The sequence below is a fragment of the Zootoca vivipara genome, chromosome 10, assembly GCF_965207765.1.
Source record: "Zootoca vivipara chromosome 10, rZooViv2.hap1.1, whole genome shotgun sequence".
NCBI classification, from domain to species: Eukaryota; Metazoa; Chordata; class Lepidosauria; order Squamata; family Lacertidae; genus Zootoca; species Zootoca vivipara.
In genome coordinates this window covers 37,530,604-37,558,324 of record NC_142593.1, presented here as the reverse complement: position 1 = coordinate 37,558,324, position 27,721 = coordinate 37,530,604, and the positions used below count along the sequence as shown (strand labels likewise).

The window sequence follows — 27,721 nt, the reverse complement described above, 5'->3', positions numbered from 1 at the left end:
AGATTTTGGTAAATTATAACTACTTGGATGCAACCTGTGAGGATAAATTAATGTGGTCCAGATTGTCCTCAGTGCACACATTTCCCAGTGTTCCGTATTAAGGGGAGTTTCTCTGAGAAATTGGAGAAGTGAAAATGGGCTCTGTCCTGTGCTTGGTGGGCTTAAAGGACTCAGACACTACCCTCCTTTTTAAATGTTGTTTATCAAGGAATCCCGGCTTGTCTGGATCATTAATAGAGCTGAAAGTGAAGATATACTCTGTTTCCAACCTCTGACCAAAATGTAGCTTTGGGAATTAGGGACTGCCTGTGGTTGCCACTCCAAACACTAGGCCAGCTCAGCCCCAAAGCTGAGCAGCTGCTGTCCTTGGAAAGGGTCTTCTGGTGGTGAAGGTAGCCTCAAGATGGGAGATAATTAATGTCTGGCTGCTGACATTGTAGCAGCTGGAGAAAATTAAAAGATCAGGTGCACTTTTGCTATGAGGGACTGTTTATTAGTGGAAGAAGTTGAGCAATGGTGGGCAACCATCGTTTGGAATAGTCCATTGCTCCTGTGTACACTGCTCAGCAAACTTGACATGGATTTATATAGTTTATAAAGAAAACTGAGCAGCATATGTGTGTTTAGAACCATTAGTGTGGAGTTTAGGTTCCGGTTTCCGCCGGCAGGAATGGCGGACCTGTTTTCCATCCCTCTGACCTTCGTAAGGAATTTGGCGGTTGCTAGGGGAGTAAATGGCAACCCCCTACCCTCTCCGGGGGTTACGGAGAGGGGCCGCTGGCCCGCGATGCCCCCAGACCCACTCCGACTGTTTATGGAGTGGGGGGAGCTTGGGCTGAAAAGCACTTACGAGGGCCAGGACTCCCGGACGCTAATCTGCATGGCGGGGATTTCCATGGTTAAAGAAGATAATTAGGCTTAAAACTATGGACATACTTCAGAAGGAGGGGAAGAAGCGCTGTTTACTGCTGAGAAATTTATGCTGCTGAGGGAGAGGAGTCAAAGGCTGTATATCATCTGGAAGAAGGATTGATGGGGACGGAGCGATAAGGGAATTGAGTTTTTTTTATTTTTCTTCATATGAGTTACTTCGTACCTTCCCAGACGCGATGTCCTGGCTTGTTTGGAGTGAAAGAGAAGCAAAAGACTGTGTGAGTTGAACTTTATAAACTGTTGTTACTGAGCATATTTTTTAAAGATGTGGAGTTGCCGATGAGAAAAGCCCCCCCCCCTAGTCGGACGGAAGGAGTCCTGGACGCGTTCGGAGGATTTATGAGCTGTGACGCACTTTGAATTGGAGCAGCGACCTGAAGCTAAGTTCAGCTATAGGGCAAGGAGATCCATTAATTTACCAAGAGTTTATGGTTTGATGTTTGGGTCTTCTGCCTGGAAAAGCTGTAAATTTTATACAGATCGTTAATCTTCATGGCTATGAGAGAAAACGAAAGTGATTTGAGCTTTTTAAGATGGCGCTGCTTCGACGCAACAGGGAGCTCCAGACTAAGAAGATTTATGGGGAGGCTGGACTGATTAACCCACACAGGAGAAAGAACATTTGTGAAACCTTGTTTGATATTTATCTCAGCAGCTTTCAACAATCGGTTGAAAGTGGAAAACATCTATGTGACTGTAAGGGGAAGATCTGGATTATTATGAACTTGGAGGACGATTTGAACTTTAGAAAAAAGACGGCAGTGGACGGTTGCGAGGAATCCCCAATTTCTTGAAGCATGGGAACCCAAATAAAAAATTCTCTAGACGATTTGGCATAACATTCGGTTTGATTGATTGATATATATATGTGTATAATTTGAAATAATGAATGTGATATAATTGGTTTTAATTGGAAAATTAATAAAAATATATTTTTTAAAAAAAAATAGAACCATTAGTGTGGAGTTTGGGAGGGGGTTACTTTGAATAGGAAAACCTTTTTCTAGATAATGTTGCATGGAAATGTTCTCCTTAATCAACAAGGATCTAGTTTAGCATGTTACACTTATATTTGGTCAACAGATTTTTTTTAAAAGCATGCCTTGTTAATGTGCTATATTAATACCTCTTTTTTTCTCCTCTAAGCCATAATAATTTGAACTGAAATGTTTGATATGGTGTGGGAAAATCAATAAAGCACACTTACAGTTCAGTCTTGTCTATGGCTACACAGCACTTCCTTACTATATTTACTATATAGGCCTATGCATGGATACTTGCCAGAGGAAGTTGATTAGTGTTGCATCCTAACATACCCAATATATTACCACTTTGTTTTTTTAAATACTGGAATAGGGTTGGTTGAGGGGAGGGTAAGGGTGGAAGAGCTCCAAGTTGCTAGGGACGGCATTTGTATGTGTGCTCTCATCTGTGTGGTGTCAGTTTCACCAGCCCAGAGCTTGCCTGACCACACCTCTCCCTATTCCTGTGAATACAGTGCCACCACTACCGAAAGGGCACTGTTGCCACTCCTTGTAATAGAATCCTATACCTGTACACAGGACTTGTTTTTAAGACAGTACTTGATGAGGCAAGATGTATTTCTAGTGGGAGCCAGGAAACAATACTTTCTAAGAGTACATATATATTTGTAAAACAGACATATCAGCTCCATCTGGTACGCAGGCTGAGACCCTACCTGCCTGTGGACTGCCTCGCCAGAGTGGTGCATGCTCTGGTTATCTCCTGCTCAGATTAATGCAATGCGCTCTATGTGAAGGTGACCCGGAAACTACAACTCATCCAGAATGCGGCAGCTAGACTGGTGACTGGGAGCGGCCGCCGAGACCACATAACACCGGACTTGAAAGACCTACATTGGCTCCCAGTACGTTTCTGAGCAGAATTCAAAGTGTTGGTTTTGACCTTTAAAGCCCTAAACGGCCTCGGTCCAGTATACCTGAAGGAGCATCTCCAACCCCATTGTTCTGCCCGGACACTGAGGTCCAGCGCCGAGGGCCTTCTGACGGTTCCCTCACTGCGAGAAGCCAAGTTGCAGGGAACCAGGCAGAGGGCCTTCTCAGTAGTGGCACCCGCCCTGTGGAACAACCTCCCATCAGAGGTCAGAGAGATAAACAACTACCTGACATTTAGAAAATACCTAAAGGCAGCCCTGTTTAGGGAAGTTTTTAATCTGTGATATTTGATGTATTTTAATGTTTCTGTTGGAAGCCGCCCAGAGTGGCAGGGGAAGCCCAGCCAGATGGACGGGGTATAAATAATAAATTATTATTATTATTATTCTACAGGTTTTATTGAAAACGACAGCTGGAGATATTGATATTGAGCTATGGTCAAAGGAAGCCCCCAAAGCATGTCGGAACTTCATTCAGCTTTGCATGGAAGGTAATGATTAAGACTGAAAATACCTAATTATGCTTTGCATGCATTTTTAGGCACCAAGCATCCACAAGAACGCCTAGTCCTTAAAGTGGTGTGTGTGTGTGTGGACCATTAAATAACCTATTTGTAGTCTATTGCAGTTTTCCACGATCATGATGAGAACTAGTCTAGGGCTTCCTTTGGCTTGCAAGCTTCTCCTATGGCGTGACCATGAGAAGGACTTTAATTAACAACAGCTTGCCAGATCATCAGAACCCAAGAGTCTTCTGTTAACTGTGCTTTGTTTGATGCTGATTGTTTCAACAAAGCATAGTTGATGTAAACCACAGTTTAGGTTTTGAGTGTAACAACACACTGTGGTTAATTGAAATCAGAAGCAAAAACTTCCAATCTCCTTGTGGAAGAGGCAATGTGAATGGTGAGCATGCAAAGTGGAGGGGACAGGCTGGGCTCATTCCTAGCACAATAAACCACAGTTTATCGTGATGCCTAAATGCAGCCACTGTCATATTGATTGGTAGCCAAGAGTCATAGTTAGAAAAACAGACAAAAACAGTATTTTAAGATACGAAAACAGTATTTTAAGATAACAGCACAGGCATCTGCAGTGTCACTCCCCAGAGTCGAGTGTCTCTGCCTCATGAAAAGGACATAGCTGCCAAGTTATCCCTTTTTTACAGGGATTTTCCCTTATGCTGAATAGGCTTCCTCGCGAGAAAAGGGAAAACTTGGCAGCTATGGAAAAGGATGACTCCTGGCAACTTCTGACAAACCTTGTGGCTGTTTGGCATTTCTCCTACCATTTGCTCCTCCAAACTGCGTTACAAGTGAAATGAAAATCCATCTTTCATCTAAGCACTCTGCACTTGTAACACCACTTAATAGAATTGGGCCTATTTCTCTTGCATGAAGGAGGTTTGGATAAACAACGGGAGAAACTCTTAATGTTTCTTTGATCTCCAAAATTACATGCAAGTGAAAGACAACCTCAATTTTCCCTTAAGACACCTGATAAGCTCAGGGGGTTTAGCGAGGATTCTTTTTAGTTTTAAGGAGGATAAGCGAACCCCAGGAATCACCTCTGTTGTTTCTTATCCTAACTTCCATGCAGCTGAGGCAAGGCTCTGCCTCTCCCTCAAGTCTTTTGAGATTAGCAGAGGGCTTGTGGGTAGGTTGGGGTTTCCCTCACTTGGGGTGCAGTTTGGAGAAGGGGTAAAGCAGCAGTCGAGTGAGAGCCAGTGTGGTGTAGTGGTTAAGAGCGGTAGTCTCGTAATCTGGTGAACCGGGTTCACATCTCCGGTCCTCCACATGCAGCTACTGGGTGACCTTGGGCTAGTCACACTTCTTTGAAGTCTCTCTGCCCCACTCAGCTCACAGAGTGTTTGTTGTGGGAGAGGAAGAGAAAGGAGACTCCTTAGGGTAGTGATAAAACGGGATATTGAATCCAAACTCCTCCTCCTCCTCCTCCTCCTCTTCTTCTTCCTGCACTTTCCTTCCTTCTCTCCTTTCTGCTTCAGTATGAACTATCCTCAGCCTCTTTCCAAAGTCCTGTGTGCATGTGCTAGAGAAAGTGGGGAGAGCTGGTAGTGAGGACTAAAACAGGCTGGCTAGTAAACCAAGCCAATACCACTGTACCTAGGTTTACGAACAGTCCTGTTAACGGACTATTCGGTTCACGAACTCCGCAAAACCGGGAGTGGTGTCCCAGTTTGCGAACTTTACCTCGGTCTACAAATGGAAGCCGAACAGTGGAAGGGCACCAGGGATGGGAGGCCTCATTAGGGAAAGTGTGCCTCGGTTAAGAATGGATTTGGTTTAAGAACAGACTTCAGGAATGGATTAAGTTCGTAAACCGAGTACCACTGTATTTGTGGACAACAGAATTTATTAACAATATTAAAGATAATCTTTTAAATTTCATAACTGAACTAAGTGGTTTTGGTAGTTTGGGTTTTAGCTTCTTCAGAATTAGCATATGCAGCTAATTTTAAGAGGAGAGATATTTTGAAGGAAGAAACCAAAATGGCAAGAAACCAAAATTATGTTTACAGTACAGTATAATTAAAGGTATACAGTCCATGCTAGCTACTCTAATGCCAGTTTTCTTTTCAGATTATTACAACAACACAATATTTCATAGGGTTGTACCTGAGTTTATAGTGCAAGGAGGAGATCCAACTGGTACTGGGTCAGGAGGAGAATCTATTTATGGGGCCCCTTTCAAGGTAAACCTCTGTTTTCATTGGGTTTTATTTTCCACTTACTCTACCTCTGTAGAACATTGGTTAAAATGGATTAAGATTCAATAAATGTCCCTGCTACAGTTAGCTGCCAACCCCATGCACACATAGCTTGCAGTAGGCCCCATTGCACTTGGTGGGATGTCTAAAAGTGCATAGGATTGCATAGTTAATCACTTTTAATTCCCTTTATTTCTTTGTGAGATAATTTGAGCACATGAGGTTTGAGTCCTATTGAAACTGGCAGGACTAAAATGATTAACCTGTGGCTAGATCTGGGTCAAAGTTTGGGGTCATTTAGGGTCACCTTTGTGAGGAAAGCAACATTATTATTATTATTATTATTATTATTATTATTATTATTATTATTATTATTACTCCTGTCCATTTTTAGAACTCTACATATAAAATGGCATTCTAAACAATTGTAGTGAAATGTAGGCTGTTCATAGAGAGGATGGGACTTCATTGCCAAGCCTGGAAGGAAGAACAGATCCTGATCTTTCAAGATTTCCTGTCTATAAGTACAAATAACTATGAGAAAGCTTTAAAAAAGTAGTTCCTTTTCTAAAATATACAAATAATTTTGTTGTGCTTCTAGAATTAAGAACTGCTCCTCCTACTTGCTAACTAGGATAAACCCTCTTGAATTTGTTACTTCTGATGTAACTTTCAGTATTTGCATTCTTCCTAAAGACACCACTTTTATCTATATCACAACTCCTTAAAATTGGGACAATTTTTTTATTGTGTTAATTAATGATTTCTAGTTTTTCCATGGAAGATAATCTGGTGTCGATAATGAAAGTAATTACGGTATTGCTTTGGGATTTGGCTGTGAAAAGTGTTTTTGATGTTGTATTCCAGAGGTGCATCAATGGACAAGCTGTGGAATGAACAAGAGCAGTTTAAACTTGTGCACTAATTGCTCTTCCTCTTTAATTTGCAGGATGAATTCCACTCACGGTTGCGCTTTATTCGGCGGGGTCTGGTTGCCATGGCAAACGCCGGGCCTCACGATAATGGCAGCCAGTTCTTCTTTACTTTGGCTCGGGCAGATGAACTTAACAACAAGCACACCATCTTTGGAAAGGTCTGAAAGACTTCTATCCCAAGCCCCGTTATTTGTCTGCCTGAATTTGGTTGTGGGGGCAACCTTGGCGAAGAAAATCCACCAAGAGCTGTCAAAATGCATCAAATGTAGTCTCTGATGAGTGAAGGGCTAGGTGTTTGGATACCGCCATCACAATAATTTTATTTGTATGCTTTGCTTCCATAGTTAAAGCTATGTTCAAGGCAGCTGACAGCATGAAAAGATTTACATAACAAAAGCAGTCATAAGCAATAAATAAAACACATCTAAAAGATACACATCCAGATTGAACAATGTCCACATAAATCATACGATCTAAAAATAAAGATACTAAAAATGAATATCAACAACAGCAACAAACCCCTGCAAACAATATCCCAACCCAAGAGTGTTCAGCAGCCACAGCTTTTGTAGCTGGAGTCAGTCAGGGCCCCCGCCCTCCCAGGCCATGTGGAAAAAGGCCTGCAAGGCAGGGAACAGATCCTCCTGTTAAATGCATTTGTTTTGGATTAGCCCTAGCATATATATCTCTTATGTCAGGTGTTGGGATCCTCGTATGTTTGTAAACTCTGCACCTTTTCCGATGGTATTTCTCACAGTGCAAAAAGGCTACATTGATCTAAAGTATAAATTCATTTTATATGCTGTCAAACTGATAATGACTTTTTAACAGAAAATGTACAGGCTTTCTCAAACTATCCAGAATGTACTTTGAAAATAATTTAAGCTTTAAAAAACCCTCTTCTAATTTGACAGATTACTGGAGATACCATATATAACATGTTACGACTTACAGAGGTTGAAACAGATGCAGATGAAAGACCACTTAACCCACATAAAATAAAAAGTACTGAGGTAGGTTTAATGTTGTCTGAAATGGATTAAAATGTACATTTTCATTGCCTTCAAACCATTAGAATTATTCGTATCTTTGTTTATCTCAAAGCAGTGATCAGAATGAGTACTTTATACAGTTTTTTTAGCCTGTTAATACGCATCTGTGCCTGCCATTTGTAATATCATTTTAAAAGCCATATATTTAATACCTGCAGTTTTGGAATTGACTATGTGGGGTGTTCAGCTATGTTTTAATTAGAGTAGACCAGGCATAAGCAAACTCTGGCCCTCCAGATGTTTGGGACTACAATTCCCATCATCCCAGACCACTGGTCCTGTTAGCTAGGGATGATGGTAATTGTAGTCTGAAACATCTGGGTAAAAGGCAATAATTAAGACATCAATTTCAGCACAATTCCACAAAAATCCTATAGGCTGCTGATGCAGCCCATGGCCTTATGACTCATTTTTACTGCCAAAGGCAATACAGAACAGATGAAACCCTCTGAATGCCATCAGATGGATTTGCCGTTTTCCCGTCTATAAGACGCCCCCTATTTTGGGGGACTCCGATTTATCTAGTTATCTCTCACTTGGACTACTGCAATGCGCTCTCTGTGGGGCTACCCTTGAAGGTGACCCGGAAACTACAATTAATCCAGAATGCGGCAGCTGGACAGGTGACTGGGAGCAGTCACCGAGACCACATAACACCGGTCTTGAAAGACCTACACTGGCTCCCCGTACGTTTCCGAGCACAATTCAAAGTGTTGGTGCTGACCTTTAAAGCCCTAAACGGCCTCAGTCCAGTATACCTGAAGGAGCGTCTCCACCTCCATCATTCTGCCCAACACTGAGGTCCAGGGCCGAGCGCCTTCTGGCGGTTCCCTTGCTGCGAGAAGCCAAGTTATAGGGAACTAGGCAGAGGGCCTTCTCGGTAGTGGCACCCGCCCTGTGGAACGCCCTCCCACCAGATGTCACAGAGAAAAACAACTACCAGACTTTTAGAGGACATCTGAAGGTAGCCCTGTTTAGGGAAGCTTCTAATGTTTAATAAAGTATTGTATTTTAATATTTCTGTTGGAAGCCACCCAGAGTGGCTGGGGAGACCCAGTCAGATGGGTGTGGTTTAAATATTATTATTATTATTATTATTATTATTATTATTATTATTATTATTATAGAAAATAGTGTGAGATACTATCCTTGTATAAGATGAGCCCATATTTTAAACATTATTTTAGAGTAAAAAAAGTAGTCTTATACACGGAAAAGTACGGTAATTTCCGACCTCGTTCAGGGAGTCATGTAAGAATTGTGGAACAATTAGTAAAGGTTCTACAGAGCAGGACCTGAACTGATGATGGCCATGTAGTGGGTTCATGTGGAGAACAGAAGTTCCTGTGTTATCCTGGTCCTAGGCTGTGAAGCGTTTGGACGTTAAGCTTGCAGGCAGCAAATGCAGTTGCAGCAGCAGAGCTGGGAACATGCATTCTCCTCTCCCTCACGGCACAGCGTTCTGCATCTGTTCCAGTGTGAGATTTCCTTAGGCTCATTCCAGCTCATGCGTGTTACGCTAAACCATGGTGCAAACTGGGTCTTGGTGCGTGGTGGTTTTGTACATTGTAACTCTTGGAGTTGTAATTCTTTGCTGTCTGTTTTACTGCAGCAATTGGATGGTTTTAAAATCAGGATTGCTTTTCACAATGGGAGGTCCTAAAAGAAGGTTTCTGAAATATTTTTCTTCTAGGTTTTATTTAATCCTTTTGATGACATAATTCCAAGAACCGGTAAAAAGCTGACGAATGAGAAACCAGCTGAAGAAGCGAAGAAAGCAAAATCCAAGGGCACAAAGTAATTATAGCCTATGGTGGCTCCACAAACTCAATATTAACATGGTGAACAAAAACTAAGACCTATTTTTATATCGCCACTGAATGATCGAACCCTTATTAATACCCTGTGAAGTTAAAGCAATAAAGCTCTATACATTTTAGTCCTTTGAATGGGATATTTTGTTCAAAAGTATTCTGAAATGTCATTTCCAGGAAAACAATCTACAGTATATAAGATAATACTGTTCCCCCCACTCCTTTTTTGTTTTTAAGGAATTTTAGCTTGCTCTCATTTGGAGAAGAAGCTGAAGAGGAAGAGGTAGAAGTCAACAGAGTTAGCCAGGTATAGATACAGGCTAACGATATATTTTTGTGACGCTTTATATTTGTGAATAACTTTCTTTCCTCTCGGAACCTTCACCTTACAGAGCGGGGGGTGGGGAATCTTTTTGCCTCTGTAGGCCAAATACTTATCAAACCCAGTCTTGTGGGCCAGATTTGACAGGTGGGCAAGGCTGTCCACATGACAGTTCACCTGACATGACCATGACATCAGGTATTGGGTGCTTTGAAGTCCAGGCGTTGGGACTTCAGAGCGCCATGCAGGGCTTGCAGATTACTGCCCATCACTCAAAGCCTCCTTCTTACAATTCCTCCACACACAACCAGTTCAGGATGCTTTGGGTCTAGCCTTCTTTCTTGCGGGCATCAGCTCCATGTGCAAGTTCCCCTGTGGATGATGAGCAGTTGAGCCAAAGCCTGCTTCCCTTGCCCCATGGGGAGCGCACTTTAAGATGCATTGCCTGCCACATCTCTACCTGCCCCATATCTAATGTTACATATGACATCAAGTGTGGGGCAGGTGGGGTGGTTCGGGGAAAACTGCCTCTCAGGCCTACTTTGAACCCCTGGCAGGCCAAGTTTGGACTGCAAGCTGAAGGTTCCCCACCCCTTTTGTAGAGCTTTGTGAACAAGACACTGCCAAGTTCAGATAAAACATGAATATAGAGATGGATGTGCTTACCATGCATCCTTATAAATGTTGTATTATTGTAATACTTTGCTGCTAGAGAATTGGTCCTTCACAATTGGCTCCTGATTGGTTTTCTGCCACAATGCAAAGTGCTGATTATATTGAATATGACCCCCGTAAGCACTGCATGGTCTAGTACCTGATACCTACAAACCTGTTTTTTTCTACATGATCACATTTATATATTTAGTTCAGGGATGGGATATTTGTGGCGCTCTAGGTGTTGTTGCAGCCCCAATTCCCATCACCCCTGACTATTGGCTGTACTGACTGGGGTTGATAGGAGCTGGTGTCTATCTGCATCTGTAAGGCTACAAGGTTGTTCATCTCTGCCTTAGCTCATGTAGGGAAACTTTGTTTTATGTCCCCCTCTCTGTCTGAGGTGGTGACATCAGTGTGGTAAGACCTTCTTGGTGGTGGCACCAAGACTGTGGAACTTGCTCCCCAGCAGAGGGAGGGAGTTTACATTGCTAGTTTACAGCAGTTTTTTAAGCAGCACATCACAATTGTTTCCTCTCAGGGCACATTTGCAATGAGAAATATTGGGAATTTATTTAACTGCAGGCATTCTCTTTTGATGTGTAGTCTTTTGTAGTTTGGTTACGGTACGATTTTTATTGTTATAAGCCCTCTTAGGATAAGAACAAATGTGTTTTACAGGAGAGTGATGCTAAAAAAATTCAGTTAGTTTGTGTGAGGTTAAAACAGTGATTCCCCCTCCCCAACCCCTTTTTTTTCCTACTCATTGTTCTGCATCTCATCTTCATCTTCTTTTTTTAGAATATGAAAGGAAAAAGCAAAAGCAGTCATGACTTGCTGAAAGACGATCCGCATCTGAGCTCAGTTCCTGCCATTGAAAGGTTAATATACTACTTGCTAATCAGCAGCTTTTTCAACTTGAGGGAGGCTGGATCTCTGTACTGTAAACTCACAACTACCTGTCCACTTGCCTAACTCTTGCTTTTTAGATCTAGGGGGCTATACCTAGACCTTTTTTTCTGCCCCTGCTTTGTATGAACGTACATATGTAGATGAGTGGAACTCTGTGATTTTTTTTAAAGAAATGTTTGTATCTCTACCCGTGTACTTTTAAATTCAGTTTTTATTTCATTAAGCTAATTCAAGTAACGTTAGAGAAGAATCTACTTACATAAGTTGCATTTCCTTTCAGTGAAAAAGCAGATGACAGTGATAACTCGGATGAGGTGAGTAGCATTTCTACATCAATAGGGAGCCCATTTTGCTGTAATATGCTGTTGTAATATTCTCAGGAAAGTCACACACTGAAGCTTATGCATGTTGCCGCCAGGACAGTGGTTCTGGGTGTGGGTGATTCCTTTAGGTCAAAACAAGCACTTTGTGTTGAAGTTTGCTGCTTTGAGTCTACGTGAAGTGCACAGCACAAAAATGGCTTAAACTAAAAATACCCAGTGGAGAAGAACCATATACAGACGCTCAAATTTTGCACATAGTGAAGAATAGGGGCTGTGCTGTCCCATCCCACTACTGCTTTGCCACCCACTCTGATGAGATGGACCTCCAGTTGTCCTTTTTATTGTGCATTCATGTTAATTTGTGCTTGGGATAGTAGCAGGGCTTTCAATACTGTTCTTGCCTTCAAAGGTTACAGGGCAGGCATACAGCTTCGTTTCCAGTTGGTGCATGTCATAGAATCATAGAATTGTAGAGTTTGAAGGGACCCTGAGGGTCATCCAGCCCAACCCCCTGCAATGCAGGGATCTCAACTAAAGCATCCAATACAGATGTCCTGTAGCTTCCTGCTGAAAACCTGTTAGCTTTTCATATCACAGATGTTCTGGGGTTGTTGGTGTTCCTTTGTCCAGCTTTTGTTTTGCATAAGAGTGCCCCTCCAGACAGCGATAACATTGGGGAAGCACTGGGGAACAACTAATAAAGCAGAATGCTGTGCATACAGTTCTCTATAAATTCATTACTAACGCACCAATGGCATGTTACATAAATGACCATCAAAAACAAAATACGAGTCTGGAAAGACCTCTGTGAATGAAGGTCCTTCACATCTAGATCTTGTGGGGTATAGGTCCTGTGGATTTGGCCTTTGAGCATTGGGCTCCCCTTTTGCATGTGGGCCACAGGCATAAATTATACCTTACAGGTGTGGAATGGGATGGTGCATGAATACAATCCCGTGCTCCAACTTTGTATATACTGTAATTTGGATATCTGCACAGTGCTGAGGAATAAGATGATAGTGATGTGGAAAATGAAAGAAAAATGCTGCCTTGAACCAATTCAGATTGGTTCCAGTATGCTAAAGAGGAAACCATATTCTGTCACATTAAAAAAACTGGAGTGTAGTGGTTCTACTAAATCCTAGGAGACCAGGGCTCGAATCCCCACTGCTCCATGAAGCTAGCACTGGGTGACCTTTAGCCAATCACTGCATCTCAGCCTAACCTATCTCACAGGGTTATTGGGAGAATAAAATGGGGAGATAGTGAAACCATGTACTCATTTGCTACCTCTAGCCCCTTTGGAGAAAAGATAGAATAACAACAACAGTAATGAATAATAATAGTGAGCAATAATAATTTTAATAATAATAATAATAATATAGAACAGGAGTTTTAACTACTTCTTGAGGAGGGCTTAAAATTATTTGAAATCTCTTTTCTTCATGTATGTATCTCATTGTTTTAGACAGTTGTGTTCTCCAATGTCTATTGTCTTTGGAAATACTCTTCCTGTGATGAACTGAAGTTGTTATGTGATATGAAGAGCAGTGAATGGATGTTTTATCAAACCAGCCTCTTTGCTTGGCAGGAAGAGGGTGCATATGGTGAGGAAGATGAAGAAATTGATAGTGATGAGAAGTATCAAATGAAAGAACGCATTGTGAAGAAGTTAAAGAAAGATGCTGATCTAACAGCTCAAAAACCAACTAAAGAGAAGGAAACTGAGAAGAAAAGTAGTCGCAGGTGGGTAATGCCGTATTTTGAGCTTGACTGTAGTAAAGTAACGTTTTCAAATATTCCACCATTAACACTTAAATAAAATGCTGAGTAAATTGACCTTACGTTTGTTCCTCAGATGATCTTTTTGGTTAGCATTTTAGAGGAGCATCCCTTCATATTTTCATTCTTCTCTCTGGCTCCACCATAGAAAGCTTTTGGATAGCTACAGCATATATGTATACTGTTCCCCCTATTTCCAGTGTTCAAGCTGGGAGTGACATTGCTGAAGTAGCCAAACCAGTGTCAAGCCTGCACAAAAAAAAAGGATATATCAGCAGGCTTGTGGGAACACTGCAGTTTGTAGAAGTACAAAAACTACTCGGGAGAAGAAACACAACCCAGCGTGAGGGGCAGTAATGACCCCAAGGAGGACTGAGCATGCTCATTGGCCGTGGAATGCTGATTGTTGCAGTGGGGAACGGGTGGAAATCTAGAGTGGGAGAGGGAAAATGAAATGGGGAGGCTGGAATTCTGAACAGAGAGCACGCCATGCTACAACACTTGGTTGCAGATCTCATTTGCAAGCATACATTTTTATTTTTCTAGTTGTTACTATGAAGTAATAAGCAAAACCTGGGTGTTTCTGACTTCAGTAGCAAAGTGCTTATTAACCTTGTGTGTGTGTAAAGAGTATTATCATAATGTCATCCGCTTGGCTTATGTTTTATCCTATTTTATAAGCTATTAGCTGATTATAGAAGTTGGCCCAGATCCATGGGTTAGCGCCACAGCAAAGAAACTCCCAGGATATACCTTGGATGTACCATTTGCCGTGTGGTTGTGCACTGACACAAGGTATCCTATTGGTAGAGCAGGTTAGGGTGGTGCTTTTTAATTAGTCATGGTTACTATCTTCGTATGGCAAGTTCTTAAAGAAATGGGAGTGCCTGATCACCTCATCTGTCTCCTGAGAAATCTCTATGTGGGACAAGAAGCTACAGTTAGAACTGGATATGGAACAACGGATTGGTTCAAAATTGGGAAAGGAGTACGACAAGGTTGTATATTGTCTCCCTGCTTATTTAACTTATATGCAGAATTCATCATGCGAAAGGCTGGACTAGATGAATCCCAAGCAGGAATTAAGATTGCCGGAAGAAATATCAACAACCTCAGATATGCAGATGACACAACCTTGATGGCAGAAAGTGAGGAGGAATTAAAGAACCTTTTAATGAGGGTGAAAGAGGAGAGCGCAAAATATGGTCTGAAGCTCAACATCAAAAAAACCAAGATCATGGCCACTGGTCCCATCACCTCCTGGCAAATAGAAGGGGAAGAAATGGAGGCAGTGAGAGATTTTACTTTCTTGGGCTCCTTGATCACTGCAGATGGTGACAGCAGTCACGAAATTAAAAGACGCCTGCTTCTTGGGAGAAAAGCAATGACAAACCTAGACAGCATCTTAAAAAGCAGAGACATCACCTTGCCGACAAAGGTCCGTATAGTTAAAGCTATGGTTTTCCCAGTAGTGATGTATGGAAGTGAGAGCTGGACCATAAAGAAGGCTGATCGCCGAAGAATTGATGCTTTTGAATTATGGTGCTGGAGGAGACTCTTGAGAGTCCCATGGACTGCAAGAAGATCAAACCTATCCATTCTTAAGGAAATCAGCCCTGAGTGCTCCCTGGAAGGACAGATCCTGAAGCTGAGGCTCCAATACTTTGGCCACCTCATGAGAAGAGAAGACTCCCTGGACAAGACCCTGATGTTGGGAAAGATTGAGGGCACTAGGAGAAGGGGACGACAGAGGACAAGATGGTTGGACAGTGTTCTCGAAGCTACGAACATGAGTTTGACCAAACTACGGGAGGCAGTGCAAGACAGGAGTGCCTGGCGTGCTATGGTCCATGGGGTCACGAAGAGTCGGACACGACTAAACGACTAAACAACAACTATCTTCGTGTGCTTAGTGTGCAAAGCTTTTGGACAGATTGAATGGGCCCACCTGGGACCCAGTTCTGGGTGGGTCAGTGCAAGAGTCCATGCCTGGCATGTGGTAATACTAACCTGTTGTACTTGGGTGCTTATGGATGTAATCCATTTACCATGCCCTGGAAGTCAGAGGAGTGTTTGGAGAAGTCTGTTCATATCTCTGTCTGCTGAGAAACCTTCCCAACGTTAAAAGCATATAGTAAGCAGAAATGTACAGCATGCACAGGCCCAAGCTCTTCTCGCATGACCATAACACTTAGCACAGTTCACCGAATAATCAAAATGTTACTTATGACATTTCCTAGTACTGATTTCTCTTTGCAAAATTTTGTGAAGGGCAGGTAACACCCTTTTTTGGCATCTTTGAATCGTTATGAGTTGTTGATTCAATGCCTCTCTTACACACAGAATATCACAGTGTTTTCTTTTTGTTTGTTCCAGCTTTGCTAAGATCTATCATGTTGTTCTGGTGAACCCAGGCCACAGCCTCTAGCTATTGACCAGACAATAAATACTAACTTGTACATTTCCGTAGTAATCACAGATGCAATGTGCTTGGCACATCCACCATTTGAGTCAGTGCTCTGTTTCTAACTTTTGTTTTTTGGTGAGTGTTTTTATTTTAAAAAAAGAACTTACAGCTTACCTAATTTTAAAAAGAAATTCAAAGTGGCTAACAGATCCCAAACCACACAATCCCTATATGTGACCCAGTCAGAAAACCCATGATTAGCACAACCCTATACAGTATCAATTACAATAATTACTTCCTAAAGGGCTACTAAAACAAGAACATCAGCAATATACCAGAAAAATGATCAGCCAAAAAACCTTTTTTAAGTGCCATGGTTTTAACAGCCATCTGAAACAATACACGTGAGCCCAGGGCCAGGCTGGGGCAGGCTAGGAAAATTTTGGACTAGGAAAAATATGCAGTGGAGTTTGGGTAAAAAAAAAAAAAGTCCAAGTACATGTGACTGGAATGTCATGTGTAGTTTTGCCCTAAGAGCAATTTTGTTTTTGTTTTTTAAACACTATTCTGACATCTGCTAGTTCTTTTAGACCATATGTGATCTATTATATGTGCTCTCGGTTCCAGTTTGGCTTTAATACTTAAGCATGGCCACACAGTTTATTAAGATACATTGTATTGTACCTCAATCATTTTCTCTTTCTAAGTTTACCTAGCCTGTTGTTGTTGTTAATTAAATTTAGTATAGTTCTTCCTAGGAGTTTAATTTCAGCATTTGGTATGCTACAACCTAAATACCACTTCTTTAAATCTTTTGAAAATAAATGTTTCTGATCTCAAAAGTATGATGTGATACCTTTATGAGTGGTAGAAGCATATACACTGGAATTACGTATATGGAATCAAAAATATAAAAATCAAAGTAGTCATAATTTACAGGGAAGCAGTAGCTTTTCTACTAAAAGTAAAATCACATTGACGTAGGCGGAGAGTCAAAATATTTATCCACTCCTAAATTTCCTTTTAATTATTTTTAAGTCACTTTTTTCCTGGGCATGGTTCATCAGCAGACAAACTTTTAAAATAGAAGAAATATACATTTTAATATTTCTGTATTCTCCTGTTCTAACACGGCATTCACAATGGTCTTCCATTCAATAAGATGATCATGTCCCGTCCCGTCCCGTCCCCACCTCCTTATTAGTTTCAGCAGAATTTCTGCCTCTGAGCTTTCACTAGGCTCAGAGGCAGGGAGTTATGAATTCAACTGGGATCTGTTGATTCCACCAAAGCAATAATTTAATGTGTTTTGCCAAACAGTTTGACCATTCTTTAAATCAAATGAATAAGCTTTGAAGAATCTACTTCTGGCTGCATAGGACCTGGTTTTAAAGTAGGCAGCACTCAAATCTTCCTCAAAAATGTTTCACTTATTTGTATCTAATTTATTAATGTGCCCTCCTTTCCGCAATCGCTTCGTCAAATATTGTGGGTTAGTCAAATAAGCCATAGTTATCAGCTTATAAAATTAATTATGCAAGCCACTGAAGTATCTGTTATGCTTGGAAAAGCCTGTCACAGCGTACTACAGACTTCATTTAGTAATTGGAAACTGAACTTCATGTCATCTCATTTCAAGATGACTCTTGCTTTATACAGATGTGCTGGAAGCTGGCGATACAGCACATTCCCCAGAGAGATTTTCAAGGATGCTGACTCAAGCCTGCATTGATCAAAAGCATGCAGTGAATCATGGGTCTGGGGTGTCAACAGCCACAGAATGGAATCCATGGTGTATGACTTCAGTGGGAGGTTCAGGGAATGTTTTGTCAAACATCTGATAGCTATCCAATTTTTCATTTCATCTGAAAGTTAGATCAGCAAGTGTTGAAATGTTAAGTACTTTATTTGGAATAGCAGCTTATATTTAAGATGGCACTTAACAGCTAGTCTGGTGCAATGGTCAGACCCTGTGCAAATCAAATGCACAAAATAAAACAGCCGCTTTTTGCTTCTGACTGTTCATGAGAGAGCCGTTCTACACTGCTAAGAATTGTGAGTCTAAGGGCAACTGCTTGTTTTGGTCTGGCACAGAAAAGACATACATACTCCATGTCTTATGTTGAAGGTCTCATGAGTAGGTGAACTATTTCTTTTCTGTTTGAAGCACCTTGGAAGCAGCAAACATCAAGAATTGGACACTCACTTCAGTGCGATCTTCTTGGGACACTTGTGCTTTGGTTTGCCACCCAGCCTAGTACACAAATCTATTTTGTTCTTGGTTATGAACTCCAAGTACAAAATTTTACCCAAGAAGCCACCCTAACTCTGATGTTTCAGCACTGGAGTTTTGGGGATTGTTTGGGCACAGTGCTAAGCCCCCTTCCGTGGATCAGCAAATGTACCTGCCTACCGTGTTTCCCCTTTTTTAAGACACCGTCTTATAACGTTTTTCCTCAAAAAAACCACAGGGTGGCTTATTTTCGGTGGGTGTCTTAAGTAAGATGCAAAGTGATACACAAAATAAGGAAAATATTTGGTGTGTGCAAGCAGTTTTGCATTTATTTCTATTCTGCTGCTGAGTCTAGTCTTCTTACAACACAAGGAGGCGGCTTGCCGGGTTGTTGCCCAGCAGCGCGCGCGGAGCACCCCGAGCCTCTGGGAGCCGGAGGAGGAGGCTTGCTGGATCGTCGTTTTCCTTGTGTTTCCTTGATTTCCTAATCCCTTCTTATCCCCGCCCTGTCCCACCCTAACCCTTCCCCACCCCCACTCCCACCCCCTCATCCTCCTAGTGCCGTACCTTCACTGCGTGTTCCCTGCTGGGGGGTGCGGCTTGGGGGGGGTAATTTTTTCGGTTGCATAGGCTTCGTCGAGCGGCTTTGTAGCTGCTTGAAGGGGCAGCAGTCCAGAACGCTCCGTTTGCTTGCGCTGGGAGCGGGAGCGCTTTAGTGGCCAGGCTAATTTTAAGCTTTTGCCGTGTTTTCCGTGCTCTAGGCTAGCGCTCTGAGCGGGAGCGCTCTAACCGCCGCCAGCTACCGGTATTTGGGCGGCAGGGTGCCGTTTTCGCGTGCCTCAGGCCACGTGTCCAGTTTTAGGGCTGGCTTGTGGCGCCTTTGGAGGGGTGCTGTTGCGTGCTTGTCAGCGGTTCGCCAGGCTTTTCCTTGTCTGCGCTCTGACAGCCGCCAGTCAGCTGGGCTCAGGGAGGCTTTTGTGACAGCTGCAGGTCGCGCCTTTTTTGCCGAGGGAAGCGCGGAGCGGCTCCTGGCTCGGTGGCAGCGCTTCCTGTTTGGTAGCGTCTGTCAGTCCTCCGTCTTGCGGAAAGCCGCCTCCTCCTCTTCCCTGCCCCAGTTGTCTCCTTTCCTCGCTCCCCGCCTTTTCTCTCTCTCACACACACACACAGAGGGAGAGACACCATTCCGTGCGCACGGCCGCTCAGCCATTCTTTCGCGAGCGTGTCACAAACACCGCTCTCCTCCTCCCCCCACCCATCCTTTCTTGCGTGCGTGTGCATGCCTCCTCTGTGCTTCAGGTCAACAGCTCGGAGAGTGTGAGCGCCGAAAGAGGGCCGAGCGCGCGGTGCTTGTGCCTCCTCCTGCTTCTCCCCCCCCCACCCGTGTGTGAGGGAGAAATTAGCAGTTGAGGGCAAGGACGGATAGAGAGCTGCACGGCGCTTCAGCAGCAGCAACAGCAGCAACCAGTTCCAGGTGCCGAGCCGCGGCAGAAAGAGGAGGCGGCTTGTCGCGGAGCGCCCTGAGTCTCCGGGACCCAGCGGTGCTCTATAGCACTTTGAATCCTCCTCCTGCTGCTGCTGTGGCTTGGGGCGCTCCGTGCTGTGTTGCTGGGCGCTTTGTCGGTCCCGCTGCTGGGGCGCTCGGCGGTCTCATTCTAAGCGGCGCTGCTGCTGCAGCAGCAGTAGCCAGTTCCAGGCACCAACCCAGCAGCCCTCCTTTTCCTGCCGCAGCCGGCATGCTGGGTTCCGCTGGCTCGGGGTATGGCTTATTTTCGGGGTATGGCTTAATTCCGCAAAAGTGTAAAAATCCTGCTACGTCTTATAAAATGACTATGTCTTAAAATAGGGGAAACACGGTATGTGTTGCGGTATGCAATGCAAGTTGCCCTACTTTCCTCCTCTTCCATTCTTCCAGCAGGGAAACAAATCGTAAAGTTTTCCAGCGTTTATGTCTGAATAAGCACTTGTGGTTTGTTTCACATCAGTCAAGGCAGAATCGGAAGCAGGGCCGGATTTAGGTTTGATGAGGCCCTAAGCTACTGAAGGTAATGGGGCCCTTTATATGTCCAGCTGTCCTTTGTCAACAACAAATTGTCAGTGTTTTTGTGTTGAATATATGTTATATGTTAATTTATGGACCTAATAGGTATCTAAAGCCATTTTATTTGTTTTTTTATCTTATATTTTGGAAATGTACATCCAGTTTTTTTCCTTTAATTTTTTTGGGGCCCCCAAGAGAGTGGGGGCCTAAGCTATAGCTTGTTTAGCTTGTACGTAAATCCAGCAGTGATCAGAAGCTATGGTTTGTTCCCAGTTGCATGTGTTTGAGAGAAATAAACCACAAGTGCTGGTTCAGATGTGCTGCTAAACTAGCCCCTCCATGGTTTGTTTTTGCATTGGAGGAAATGAGGAACTGGTGGGGGGGAGCACTGAAGCTGCATGCAGAAGCACATAGTTCATGCACAGACTCAATTTTCTTAACCATGGTTTGTGGCTTAGCATTGTGCCCAAGTGTGGCCTTTGTAAAGAGTCTTGAGTACAATAGTTACCGAGTGTTGGATTGGAATTGGGAAAATCCATGGGCGTACCCAGGATCAAAACTAGGGGGGGCAAGGGGAGGGGCCAAGGCACGGAAGGGGAGGGGCCACAAAGTGGGCGGGAACGGCGCTCCGCCGGGCTGTGCCCCTCCCTAGCAGCAGGGCTGGTAGGCGGAGGCGGAGCCCAGCCCAGCGCGAGTTCGGCGTTCCCGCCCGCCGCGCCGCGCTCCTTGGTTCCCCGCCGCGCTTGGCCTTGCCAGAGGGCGCGCCGGGGAGCTGGAGGGAGGGTGCGGCGCGGTGCGGCGGGAATGGCGAACTCGCGCTCCGCCGGGCTGTGCTCCGCCTCTGCCCACCAGCCCTGCTTCTAGAGTAGGGCAGCTGCCCTAACTTGCCGCATGGTGGGTACGCCCTTGGGAAAATCTATGTTTGTAACTACTCAGCCATGAAGCTTGCTGGGTGACCTTGGAACAGTTGCCACCGCTCAGCAAAACCTACCACATTGGGATATTGTGATGATAAAAGGGCAGGGTGGAAAACCCCTGCCAAGTAAAGGAAGACATAAGCCTCAAGTTGGTGCTAGAATGTAGTCATCAATCTTGTAATGTTTGCCAGTGCATTTCAACAAAAGTCTTTCCAGGGGCCATTAAAGCAAATCCCACACTCTCCTTTTTTAAATCGATCATTAAAAGTTTCATTCAAGCCTTTGCCCTGTAGGTGGAGCTCACATGCCACAAATTTATGGATAGACCCTGGCTTGATTCTCCTGCTGTTTGTTGATATGGCAGTCCCTAAGCTCAGTTGAAGTATGTAAGAGGAGGGAGGTGGTGATTGCTAACAACAGATGATAAAATAAAGGCTTTACAGTTTATGACAATACTTTGTAAGTCTGTGGCCAGCCTACAGAATATTGTGTTTCTTCAAAGGTTTGTAAAGTAGGGTTGCAACATTTTAATTGGTCCATTAATAGGCAGGGACCAGTTTTCTTAAAAGGCCTCACTCATTTTAAATGAGTTTTTGTTTGTTTTTAGGCTAGTTTGGTTTGAGCAATGCATTAAGAAATAAAAATAAAAATAGATTTCTTTTTAAAGCAGTGACTGTCTGCTTAGCTTTTGTTATTTTACACACTTCAGCATCTCTGAAAGGTTTAGTGAAATGATCATTTATTTATATTTTGTTAAAATTAATTAAAAAGCAGCATGGAGCAGTTGTGTCTTCAGTGGGATACATTCAATATCCCTTGCCCCTCTGTTGCTTCTAGGCAACACACTCTGGCTGAAAAATAAATGAATGTTGTTCTGTCCCCCTCTACCGCTGTTCAGTGGCAGCAGCTGGTGAATACGATGTTCTTCTGACCCCCTCCAACATCTGCCAAGTTCAATGGAAATTCATCTTTCCAAACAAGTTTTTCTTTGGAAATCTTTATTCAGAGCCAAGTCCGCACATGGAGAGAACTGTGCATGCACAGTACAATCCAATATACCAGTATGTCCACTCATAAGTAAGGACCACTGAGTTCAATGATTTCTTATTCCTCTGTAAATGTGTACAGGGTTGCAGTCAAAAGGGCTAGATTTTTTTTCTCTCTCAGCTATTCTCAGGGCTGAAAGACAAGCAGATTTTAAGGTCAAAAGCAACTTGCCCATAGAGTTTACACAAATAGCCCCATACTTTAAACCTGTGTTTTTCTCCAGTGTAGGAATGGGATTTAAAGAATTAAATAATTCAGGTTCTAGATCTAGAAACTGGAAAATGTTGCAATTCTAAGTGCACAGCCTATATATTTATATATAATATCTCTGTAGTGAACCCCATTTAATTCACATTTCAATCTTGTTTAAGAAATGAATGGATATCTGATTCGGTGAATAATGAAATTATATGGGTGATCTTAGCGCTTCTATAAGACGACCTTTAAAACTGCATTCTTTCATTGGTTCATGGAGGAGTTTTTTGGAAACTGAAAGCATGAATCACAGTAAACAAATGATTCAGATGTGGGGGAGAGAGAATCCCCCCCCCCCAGTATCATTTCACTGTTTCAATACAACTATGTCTTGCGGTGCTAACACATACTGCTTTTAGAGAACCCAAATTATTATAGGTAGAGTCTCTTGTAAAAATCTTCCCATAAAAGGTAACATCATTTTGATTCTGAGCTGCTGTTGCTGTTGGTATTATTATTTATTTTCATACAATTGTATATCTAATTGTGGTTCCAAAACTATGTAAGCAGAATAGATAACACAAACATTCCAGTATAGTGACACAAGTTAACCAGACTTATGTCGTTGTTCAGGATAGTAGAAAGTGTACACAAAAAGTATCAGGTGTTATACCAATTATTAAACAACAAACCAACAACACCAGAACTGGCTTATGAATATACAGACCAATTTTACTGGAAAAAGTATATAACCTCATAAACCAACTAGACAATAAGCAAACTAAAGTGCAATGTGCATAACCAAGCCTGGAGATAATCGTAAACATAGAATGTCCTACTGCAGGCATAGGCAACCTTGGCTCTCCAGATGTTTTGGAACTACAACTCCCATGATCCCTAGCTAACAGGACCAGTGGTCAGGGGTCATGGGAGTTGTAGTTCCAAAACATCTGGAGAGCCAAGGTTGCCTATGCCTGTCCTAGTGTCTCTCTTGGTGCTGCACTGGTTATGCATGCAATAAGTATGCCATAGCACAGCTAGAACAAATGAAACGTTCTTCAAATAGTCGCACACTGGAAGCACAAAACCATGAACGTGGGAGCAGTTACTAGAAAGCGTTCTTCAAGTAGTTGTTAGCTGGAAGCGCTAAGCCAAATCATCAATTGAAGCCAAATTGATGAGACCTGTTCTCCGGATATTATCCAGGTTTCGCAACAAGCTTCATCAGTCAATAATACAGTTCGTATTGAGTGATTATTATTATTGACTGATGAAGCTTGTTGTGAAACCTGGCAACCGCTCCCACGTTCATGGTTTTGAACTAGGACATTCTATGTTTACGATTATCTCCAGGCTTGGTTATGCACATTGCACTTTAGCTTGCTTATTGTCTAGTTGGTTTATGAGGTTATATGCTTATCCCAGGAAAATTGGTCTGTATATTCATAAGCCAGTGCTGGTGTTGCAGGATAGTAGAAAGCCAACTACTATGACTTAACGTTAAAGGAGAAATTATTATTTTAAAGCCTTTGAAAGAGTAAAGTCTTTGATGCCTTTTTTAAAAAAAATGCAGAGAAAAAAGGACATAGCACAGCAGATTTCCACAAATGTGGAATCTCTGCTTCAAAAGGCCAGCCATGGGTTTCTTGCCAGTCTGATCTCCCAAGTTTTAGAAATTCACTGTTGGTAAAGGTGAAGTTGATAATGGTGAAATTCTGTGTGCTTTCACATCACCCTGTTCCTTCCCCTGCAACTGCTTTCAAAGAGTTCTAAGGAGCACTTGCTCACTGGAACAGTCTGATTCAAACAGACACACAAAGTGAGTTGTTGGAAGTCAAAACATGGCATATACTTGAAGCCTATTGGAATGCATACTGCTTTTCCATCTGTTATTGCTAAATAGTAAATTTGCAGTGAATTGATTATTCCTTTGGATAATGGGGATAAATATTTTTTTTCCGCTAAATACTCCAATGCCTGTTTAAAATATTGTAAAGATCAGGTTGCTAGAAAATTCTTAGAGAAAGTAGGTTGAGTGTGTACGTTTGGGGAAGTTCCTATGTTCAAATACCTACAGGATCTCTCAGTAGTAAAATGTACCAACTAGTTCTTGATCTCACCATCATGAAGAAAGGGTAGCGAGTGGTGGGGGGAGCAATGCCATAAGGAACCATAACTATATCATGTGCAAACCGTATCTTGTGCGCTTCCTCCCATTGCTATTTGATCAAACAAAAAATGCAGTTTACAGGACAGTCTTATTTTTATTGGTAATCATGATATTCATAAACTATTGCAATACATACACAATAAATTGCACAATGAACATTATACCGTTTGTTTAACACCAACAGCTGGGGCCAATCTTGCGCCCAGTTGTGGGATATGGGTTGCACCACTCGAGCTAAGCTGCCGATGGGAAGGGAAGTATAATATCTGAACAGCATCAAGGGAGGCTATGTCAACAAATCACCATCAATGAAGCGTCTGGGTTCTGTTTTTTAAAAAAGAAAAAGTTCCCATGTTCTGCTCTTCTGCACTATTAATTTCCAGTAGTCATTAATGAATGAATACATTTTTCCCCTTCTACGTTTGATAAAGCATGAACATAGACGGAAAAATGATGGGACTAGCATATTTAATCTTGTTAGCAGGGATTATCCTGCATAACCCAATTTGTATTTTACCTCACTCATGTTGGTGGGCTGATTATATTTATAAAATATGACAGTGTTTCCCCCAGTTTACTCTGTGTGAAGTCACTAGCTGTGCTTTCAAAATGTTTATTATTTCAATTTCTTTCAAAATTTGAAGCGTGGCCATTACTGCATCTGTATGTGGTATTTGCTGTTGTCATGTGTAACCTTCCCTTTCTGGAAGCTCAGCGGGCTAATTGGTCAGCAATTTGAGTCTTTTCTTAATGGGTGGTTCTGAATTGTTAGGCAGCTGTGGCATAAAGATGATATCCCGGTTCATACACTCAGGGAGGCCTATACCCTGTTTTTGTGGAGATGGAGCAGAGTGAATCCTACCTTTGTTCCAACAATACATTTTGTTCATTAGTGTTCCCTGTGACTACTTGATCACATATGAATCTCATACTCTCCAACATTTCTCCGATGAAAATAGGGACGTCCCATTCCATAATGATAATTTTACTATTTATACCCCACACAACTTACTGGGTTGCCCCAGCCACTCTGGGCGGCTTCCAACATATATAAAAACATAATTACACCTTAAACATTAAAATAACTCCCCTGCCTTCAGATGTCTTCTGAAGGTTGTATAGTTACTTATCTCCTTGGCTCAGGGGTCGGATAACTCCATACCCTCCCACATAGGGACATCCTAAGGAAAAGTGGGACATTCCGGGATCAAATCAGAAACCAGAACAGCTTCTCTAAATCAGGGACACCCCTGGAAGATAGGGGCACTTTGGTGTCCAGAATCTTTCCCCTCAAGGAACAGTGTTTCTTCAAAGTGCCTGAGATATAATTATAGGTAGCTGCAGTGCTTCCCCCCCCCCTAAAAATGTTTATGCGTACTCTAATTTTCCTACTCATATTTAAATACTGACCAAACTTAGATTCACAAAATGTTTAGGGGTATGTGTACCCCTGCATCCGCCCAGAAAAAAAAGCACTGGGTAGCTGCCTTACACTGAGTCAGGGCTGGGTCCATTTAGCTCACCAAATAATCTTTTTTTAAAAAAAAAATGGTTTGTTGTCTTCTTTTTGTTTGTTTGTTTAACTGGCTGACTTCTTCAAATTATATTTTTGCAAATGCTAAAAGACCAGTTTTGTTTGTGTTTAGATCCATTTTAGACTTTTGTTTATCCATGTGGTAACATCCAAATGAGACACAGCAACCTCACTAATGAAGCAACAACATTTAAAAAGGAATTGTGCAGTGTAATCCTGTACATATTTACTCAGAAATAAACCCCACTGTGTTCAGTAGAGCTTACTTCCAGGCAAACGCATATAGTACTGTTACTACACCAGAGTTTCACTTTTGTTGTACAGTATCTGAGGCTGGAAACCCCATTGTTTCACTTACCCTATTCCTGAAGATATGTACTCCTTTGAAAACAAGTCATCTAGGACTAGAGTAATTAGATTTAGGTCACATTCACATTGTACTTTTGAAGCACATAGCTTCCCACAAACAATTCTGGGAACTTTGGGTTGTTAAGGGTGCTGGGAATTATAGCTATGTTAAGCATAAACTCTCCTGCCAACCTAGCAGTTCAAAAGCATGTCAAAGTGCAAGTAGATAAATAGGTACCGCTCCGGCAACTTATGCACATTTAACTTGTGCGCATTCAGCTTTATGCGCATGGCCAAAGTAAAAAAAAAGAAAAAGGGGTTCTGGGAAAAAATGACTTTGGCAATTGCATCCACCATTTTGGCTTTAGGCATGATCCCCAGAACATAACATAAGTTGTGGGATTGCTGTATTTTAAATGCAGGATGTTTTGCGTATTCTGCATTGAAATTCTCTCCAGAAATGTATGTTGTTATTATTGTAACACTGGAGGAGCCTTGCTAGATCAAAGCAGTTTTCTATTATCTCAGTGGCCACATATCTATGGAAGGTCCACATGAGTTCAGTAGGCCAGTCTCACTCATGGTCCATGGCAAAATTGTCTATTTTGTAGCTCTAAGTAGTTTTTCTCTTCAGTGTTTCTAGATTGCTTAGGATCCTCTGTGTTTCATTGCTCATAGAAATTTTGTTTTATTACCTATAAAGTACTGCGTTGTGCATTTACACTGCGGGGTAATATGTAAGTTAACTCTCTTTGTTTGGTGTTGGAAGGCGAGATTTAACTGATCTTTAAACTCTGAATTAGTTGCCTGAGAAGATTGAGATTGTGGTACTCTGCATTAACCGGTGGCTTGTTATTTATACTGTGGTGCGTTGTGAGGGAGAATCCGGCTTTGCTCTGGGCCGAGCTTCCTGTGTTGTCCTCCAGAATCAATTAGATGCAGTATTCATTATCGTATTGTGATGGCACCAAGGGGCTGAAAGGCACATTGTTTTGCTAGCCACTGTACAAATACAGGACAGGAGGATAATCCCCTGCCTAAAGCACTGACAAATAAGATAGATAAAAGGAGAAAGGGGAAAAGATTAACATACAACTAGAGTAAATAAAAAGAGGGGATGCTGGGTTATTTGAGTTCCAGATTCTCGTTGGCTCTTCCCCTACCCTTTCAGTTTAACCCTTTACTTTCATTATTTCAGTGTCCATGTAATTTATTTTGATAATTGCAGCCCAGAGCTCTCAGAAAGGCTAATGACATATCAGAATTCTTGGGGAACGTTTTAGATGTAAAACCATAAAAAGAGCTTTCTGAATTTGCTACTTGTACATTTAAACAGCAATGCATCTATAAGGCCTGGGCAAATAACAAGCTCTGCTTTTGTTGTCGTTTTAGTTGTATTCTTTTGGTCACCACCCACATCACTTACCTTATTAAGCAGCAAATAGGTAAAGGTAAAGGGGCC

General features: G+C 42.3%; 1 protein-coding gene across 1 annotated transcript in view; it reads left to right on the top strand.

Annotated features, from left to right (window-relative positions):
* The window catches only part of CWC27 (CWC27 spliceosome associated cyclophilin), a 111,155-nt gene that overhangs the window by 840 nt on the left and 82,594 nt on the right, over nucleotides 1–27,721 (top strand). The window contains exons 2-10 of the mRNA XM_035100352.3: nucleotides 3,243–3,339; nucleotides 5,449–5,561; nucleotides 6,526–6,669; nucleotides 7,426–7,524; nucleotides 9,257–9,360; nucleotides 9,615–9,684; nucleotides 11,155–11,234; nucleotides 11,546–11,579; nucleotides 13,180–13,334. Of these exons, the coding sequence (XP_034956243.3) occupies nucleotides 3,243–3,339; nucleotides 5,449–5,561; nucleotides 6,526–6,669; nucleotides 7,426–7,524; nucleotides 9,257–9,360; nucleotides 9,615–9,684; nucleotides 11,155–11,234; nucleotides 11,546–11,579; nucleotides 13,180–13,334 (896 nt within the window). The remainder of the gene's footprint in view (nucleotides 1–3,242; nucleotides 3,340–5,448; nucleotides 5,562–6,525; nucleotides 6,670–7,425; nucleotides 7,525–9,256; nucleotides 9,361–9,614; nucleotides 9,685–11,154; nucleotides 11,235–11,545; nucleotides 11,580–13,179; nucleotides 13,335–27,721) is intronic.